General features: G+C 30.9%; 1 protein-coding gene across 1 annotated transcript; it reads left to right on the top strand.

Moving 5' to 3' along the window:
* The first annotated feature begins 204 nt into the window (after positions 1 to 204).
* Positions 205 to 3,124, top strand: LOC144997661 (vacuole membrane protein KMS1-like). The gene is made up of 8 exons (XM_078957540.1): positions 205 to 565; positions 1,177 to 1,388; positions 1,489 to 1,567; positions 1,660 to 1,962; positions 2,057 to 2,202; positions 2,300 to 2,416; positions 2,489 to 2,668; positions 2,755 to 3,124. Exons 1-8 carry the CDS (start codon positions 553 to 555, stop codon positions 2,929 to 2,931), a joined length of 1,227 nt encoding a protein of 408 aa, XP_078813666.1. The 5' UTR covers positions 205 to 552; the 3' UTR covers positions 2,932 to 3,124.
* The last annotated feature ends 4,338 nt before the right edge of the window (positions 3,125 to 7,462 follow it).

Genomic DNA, 7,462 nt, shown 5'->3' with positions numbered 1-7,462 from the left:
AACGGTTGTTAACCCCAAGGACTTGTTCCACAAACAAACCTTTCAATAAGGACCAAAAATCCAATTTTTAAAAGGTTTGGACCATATCCACAAAAAATGACAAACCACAAGGACCATTTTTGCATTTCTGTCAAAATTTAAACTATAAAGGCAAACATTCACCTAATACCCACCGCCGAATCCGAATGTTGAATAACCCGTTGGAGAAATCACACCCCAACAAGAAAAGCAACGGGAGACCGCAAAAGCAGTGTTTTTACAATTCTATGTGCACGCAACTACGACACCGTTGCAGCCTTCGTCTTCATAACCAGAATCACATGGATATTTTTTCTTCTTTCAAATCATCTTCTTTGCATTTCATTTTCGTTTGTTATTGATTTTCATTTCATATCTCCTCCTTTCTCCATACGATTGGAAATCCAATTTTTGCCCAAATCAACAACCAATGTACCGAATTCAGATATGGAGAAGGCTTCTATTTTGTGTTTTTAGCATGTAACAAACGACGAACAAGTCGTGTATATCTCTCTTTTTCCTCAACATTTCGATATGTCTATATCAGGTAAGTGTTTTGATTCTTTTAACTGTTCTTCTCATTTGAATCGTGTTCTTGTAATTGGTGTTACTGTATCTGTACATGTTTCGAACGGATTGATTGATTATTAAATTAACGGATTGAATTGAATTTGTTATTGGTTGTTACGGATATTCGTGTCAATTGCATGGAAAATCGTCAAAATGATTCAACTTAACTCTTCCCTATCTTTATCGTATTAAATCGGTATCACATTAGTGTTACGTTGTTATAAATCTGTCAAATACACGTACGTACTATCTTACTCGCTGTAATTCAAGAGAATTTATAATATATGTTATGTTCTTTAGGGTCGCAAGTTTTCCATTTTTTTATTATCATTATCCTTTCACACCCTATAGCTGGTGTCATATTGCATTGTAGCTATATAGCTTTTGCTATCGATTATCGAATGAGAATCATACTTCTCCATAACCTTTATATGCATTTCGATTGATTTCACAAAACCTAGAACTTATTCTTCTAGTCATCAGCAGGAAGTATAACAAAACCACTAGATTACAGAGTTAGTTGTTCCTTTAATCCTTTGATGATTTTTTATATGTTTTCATGGGCTGACTGATTGCTAATACTTGTAGCATTACGTCAGAAGCATAAATGGGAAGTGGAGAAACTGACACTTACATCACAACCTTTCAAAACACTGAAGCTATTCACTTTGTCTATTCTTCAACACATAAGCAGTTCCATGGTATACATTTTGGCTCATGGTTGCTTGCTCATGCTTTTCATATCAGCCATAGCAGGGGTTGGAGTGTTTCTCATAACTAATGATGGCCCTCATAGAAAGGTATTACTCAAAATATTTTTTCAACAAACATAAACCATTTAATCAGCATCTTTTTTGCACCAATCTTGATTTGTAACACATGATTCCCCTCTTCCTCCAGCAAGTTGAAGTGCTTCTTGAATATTCACGATTTGGATTGTGGTGGATGGCTCTTGGTGTTGCGTCTTCTATTGGTCTTGGTAAGCACAATTTACCAAAACAACCTTGACACAATAACACCTGTTAATTTCTTTCCTACTATTTTTACTTTTGTCTTGTTGTGTATGATCAGGATCTGGTTTGCATACATTTGTCCTGTATTTGGGCCCCCACATTGCTTTCTTTACAATGAAATCAATGCAATGTGGTAGAGTCGATATCAAAACTGCTCCATATGATACAATACAATTTAACAGAAGCCCATCATGGCTTAAAAAGGATTGCTCAGAATTTGGTCCCCCATTGTTTTCATCTCCACATGGTTCTCATTCAGTTCCACTTTCTAGCATTTTACCACAAGTTCAAATTGAATCTATTCTTTGGGGTTTCGGAACTGCAATCGGTGAACTCCCTCCATATTTCATTTCAAGAGCAGGTCTCCCACACATTACATATTGTCATTTATTCTTTTATCAGCAACTCCAGTACAACCTGTTCTGTTCTGTGTAACGAGGTACATGTTTATGCAGCAAGTATCTCGGGTGGTAATGCAGAAGAAATAGAAGAAATCAATAATTCAACAGGAGACAATAACAGGCGTTCTACAAACATGAAGCGTTGGTTTTTGTCACATGCACAATATTTGAACTTCTTCACAATTCTACTCCTTGCTTCGGTTAGTGTCAGTCTGAGTCCAAATACAGTATAACCTGTTTTGTCATGTTACTCTTACTATACTTACTTTGAAGTTTCAACTACTTTTTAATATATAGATACCAAACCCTCTATTTGACCTAGCTGGCATAATGTGTGGTCAATTTGGGATTCCATTTTGGGAGTTTTTTCTAGCAACGGTTATTGGGAAGGCTATCATCAAAGCTCACATACAGGTTTTCTATGATTATTATATCTACTTTGTCTTTTATTGAAAATGAAAAACTTAATGAGTAATCTTTTTGCAGACTGTGTTCATCATCTCAGTGTGCAATAATCAACTTTTAAACTGGATAGAAAGTGAGTTGTTATGGACGTTTAGTTTCATCCCTGGTGTTGCTTCTGTTCTCCCTCCAGTTGTAGCTAAATTGCAGGCTGTAAAGGATAAATATATGGCAGCTACTCCTCCGAATTCTTCAAGAATAAAGGTAATTAATTTCTTTTTTTGGTTTATGTTTTTAAATTTATGATAATGAAGGTTTAGAGAGTAATGTTTAGTTTTGATGGTTTTCAGGCAAAACCATGGAATCTTTCATTTGCTTCGGTTTGGAACTCCATCATATGGTTGATGTTGTTGAATTTTTTTTCTACCATTGTTACTTCAACTGCTCAGAGTTACCTTAAGAAAGAACATGAAAAAGAAATGGCTCTTTTGAAAAAGAAATTGCTTCGACAACATGATGCTAATTAGCTGTTTCTGAAAGAAATAAAAAAAAAAAAAAAGGTTTTTGATGGAAATGGGAGAAGTGAAAAGACGATTGTACCCTTAGTTGCATGAGCGTTAGAGGTTTATTTTTTTGTTCTCGTTTTGTGTAGTTTTTGTAAGGTTGATATATATATCGGATTAAGTGTCGTTTGGTGAGAGATGTGATATTGTTTATGATTAATTGGACATCGTCTCACGATTGATGGTTTTCATCTAAATCAAGAGAAAATTTTCTAAACATCAACGCTACCATTTGATCCGATAAATATTTATGTAATGAAAATAGTAATACAAAAATGTTTTGAAAATATAACGAAATAATATTTTAAGGAAAATAGTAAACATAAAAATTATGAGTCTAGCCACATGACATTTGATTCCACCAAAGGATGTGGACTGAGCTACTTGCTAGTTAGGTCCAAAGCCAATGCCCAGTAAGATGCATCGATTGGGCCTTGACAGTTTGACTATCGACTCATTTAGTAGATATAATGCATTAGGCCCAGTATCAAATTATTAGAATCCAATAGCCCATGATCGATATGACTTTATAACAATTTAATTTTTAACCCTAAAATTAATATTTCTTTTTTATTCTGATTTGATTTTTGTTTCTATACTAATTCTTTATTACTGGAAGTGGTGTAACTGAAGCTAAAATTGTACACAGAAAAAATAACTGAGGGGATTTTCTAATATGTGCGCTAAGAACACATATAAAAAACATTAATTAATGATAAATATTATTATAATTAAATGTAAAATACATTAATTATAATGAATATTACCTTAATTAAATGTTACATTCATTAATAATCTCCATAATAATTGTATTTTAAATTTAATTATTATAATATTTTTCATAATTAATACATTTTATATGTGTCTTAGGACACATATTAAAAAATCTCATAATTATAATGCATTTAAAATGAGGTGATAAACCACTAGTTTATAATCATGATATCATCCATTTGGATTTTATTTCCTTTAACCGCTTAATTTAAAAAGAACTTGCTCTAACAACTATATCGTTATTCCAAAAAACAAGTGATACCTACCAAACTAAAAGGACGATATATTTTTTAATATTTGTTAAAAGGAATAAAGAAATGTACACGTGGTTTGGAAAGTGGACTTCTTTTTTAAAGGAAAAGAAGAATGAGGTCCCCATTACATCCATTGACGCGTCTGATGAGATTTGTATTTTATAAAGTCTTGTTCCAAAAGCAAAAAACGAAATAATCTTTTATCTTGTTGTGAGGAACCCAGCTTAGATAAGGAAGTGACTGTGTGTCACCAAATTATAGAAAGAAGGGACCACGCTCAATAAAAAGAAATCGACAAATTTGTTGACTTAAATATCAACTAAAGATTCTGCTAATGACACCATTATAATTTCTAATGATATGATTTCACATCAAAAATATGTTTATAACTTCAATATTCCATCTCCACATAGCCCCACTTGTCTTTGTGTTTAAATAAAAAAGTTTAATATTTAAACCTTTTTCATCTTTTTATATGTTACAAATTCTCTTTTTCTGTTGTTTACTTTTTACTATTTTATATTCATTAACTTATTAATAAAATAGTTCTTGATAAATAAAAAAATAAAGTGTATTATATATATTAAATTATTTATTTCTCTTTTCATTATAATAAATTTTTTTACTAAGACAACATTTGACTTTTAATTCGCTTTCTATATTATGTTATAATAAGAAATACACTAGCATTTTATATGTTATTAAATTATCTGGAAAATATCAAAAGAGTTTTTATATTACTATGAGGATGTATGTTCATCTCTTAATAGTCTAGTTAAGAGGCTGATTCTGAATCAATTAAATTCATAACGTTTTGGTTGTCGAAATAGTACATCTAAATGACTCAACCCATATCTAAGTTAGTCATATTTAAAATATATTTGAATGAGCTGCCCGAAGCATATGTCCTTTTTCCTGAAAAGTGGTTGTTGTTTTCCTTCTTCCCACGCCAAACTTGTTGTGATCACAACCTTTAGACCGGTAGATGTGGGCAACGCTGGGCGTTATTGGGAAAATGACAAAAAAACGGCGTTATAAAATGTTATGGTGGTAACGAAGAGCAACGCGCCGGCTAATAACGCCTGATAACGGGAAAGAGGGTTAGTATTCATGTGTTATAACACCAAATACCACATAGTAATACCCATTGAGCATAGCTCATACCCACCTCTCTTAGTGCCGCCTCCATCACCAACTCCCCTAAGTTTCTCTTCTTTGGTTTGAAATCAATAATACCATCTCTGATATCGTTTGTTTTGCTGAAACCATCATTAAAATCATTTTTTTTTTATAAAATCATTTCTAAAATTGTTTTATTTTCTAACACCATTAATTGATTTTTTGGTGTGAACTTTGGAAAATCATATTGCTTGAACTTTGAAGTTTGACGTAAAATTGTAAAAATCAGATGGATTGAAATGCTTTTGCTTTGATGTTCCTTATGCTAAAGTGCTTTTATTTTGATTTTATCTGTGAAAATATGAAAAATCATAATGCTGAAAGATTAGAGTGCATTTGAAATGCTTGAAATCTGAATTTACTCTAATGAATGTTGAAAATATGATTCTTTGGTGTTTTTGATTGATCTACACATTCAAAAGAGCCTTAAAATTGGTTGGAAACAAGAGGCGTAAAGAAAACCTTTTTTGAAGCATCTACATGAAATGACATTAATAGATGTGGAAGGAGTAGCTTGAAACCGCTCATGGAAGAGTATAGCTAAAAGAATAGAAACATAACACAATTTTATAGTGAATTAAAAGAAAATCCGTTTGCCGTTTGATTGAAGCTAAAGAACAGACGAGGAGTGTTTATAATCTAATAAATAACATATTTGATATGGAAGAAGATGAAGAGTGGCAAGTTGAGATTAAGGTATTGCGTTTTTTGTTAGTAAACTAGGTGTAAAATCGATGTATTATATGAGTTAATTAAAATATATATATATATATATATATATATATATATATATATATATATATATATATATATATATATATATATATATATATATATATATATATATATATATATATATATATAAAGGTCTAAATATTTAAAAACAAAATAAGAAAAATAATGAATTCTTAAAATTGATTTGTTTTAATTTTTTAAATTTAAATAAATAAACAAAATAAACTAATGGGTTTTAATTTGTGAATTTTGAAATAATAAGGTAAGTTAATTAATAAAACTGATATTCATTTATTACTAAATTTATTGTAGTTATTACATTAAAGTATTATGTTGAATTTATTAAAATAGGAAAACTCATAAAATGAAATGTGGAAAAAAATATATTAATTCAAAATACCCACAAAATGATATTTGACGAATTGAATAAGAGTATGACACATGACAAAAAACATTCATTTATTAAAGTAGATAAAAATTATTATTATATTTTGGTAATTTTATAATATTTTATAATATTCTAAGCAACTAAACAAATCTTTAAAAGCTTTAAGAAATTCACACTACTTAACCCTAATCTTTAGGGGACATCTTCTAAAGTTCCCCACTTATCCCTTTTTCTCCAACTTTTAACTCATTTTATTTTGTCTTCTAAACTTACTATAAATTTTGTTCCATCTTCTAACTTCATTGCTTCACTTTTTTCTTTTTACCTCCACAATTCCTACTTCCCAACCTTTAAAATGTTTCAAACCGATATGACATAACATATTTACAAAGTCTAAACTTTAACCCGATACAAAAATAAACGAATTGACATGATAATTAAACAGGTCAAGTTAAGGCTAAACTATTTCTAACACATTTAATTTCTTGACATGTAGTTTGTTAGGTTTAAGTGCAAGTCAAGAGTGTAAATGGGTTTCTTTGTATTTTTTTTGGGCCAATTTTTTCGATGTATTTTTCCTTATTGCTGCCTAATGAGCTTCTTTGTAGCATTATGGTTTTCCTTTATAGTTTATTCCTTTTTGACTTCTCTTCCCTTACATAGGCATTCTATGAGGCATTATAGTTTTTCTTAGGAGGACTTCTCACCTTACATATGCATCATGGTTTTTCCTAAGAGGACTTCTCATGTTATAGGTCATTGGCGCGAAACATCCCTTATGGGGTGGACCCACACAATCATTAAAACCAAACTTCACCTGTTTGTGGAGTCCATTTGTGGAGTCAATATTCAGGACCACGTGGGTCATTGGCGCGTAATACCCTTGTCGCCATTTTTTTGCATGATGACAACTTGGATAACATCTCAATGAGGAAAATTGTAGTTTGAAAAAATGGACATTTTATAAGCGTAGTATGAACAGCGATTATATGGCATTACAAATGCATTTATAGTCATCCACAGTATTTAGAAGAATTTGGAACAGATCCCACAATTGGAACCTAGAAACATCGTCAATAATTCAATAAGTAGACCTAAAACCAATAATTTGAGCTCATTTTTTTTCCATGTTTGTAATCCCGAAAAACTTTTTTGTCGAATAAAG

The sequence above is a fragment of the Lactuca saligna genome, chromosome 5, assembly GCF_052625555.1.
Source record: "Lactuca saligna cultivar CGN05327 chromosome 5, ASM5262555v1, whole genome shotgun sequence".
NCBI classification, from domain to species: Eukaryota; Viridiplantae; Streptophyta; class Magnoliopsida; order Asterales; family Asteraceae; genus Lactuca; species Lactuca saligna.
This window is presented reverse-complemented; position numbering and strand designations above follow the sequence as displayed.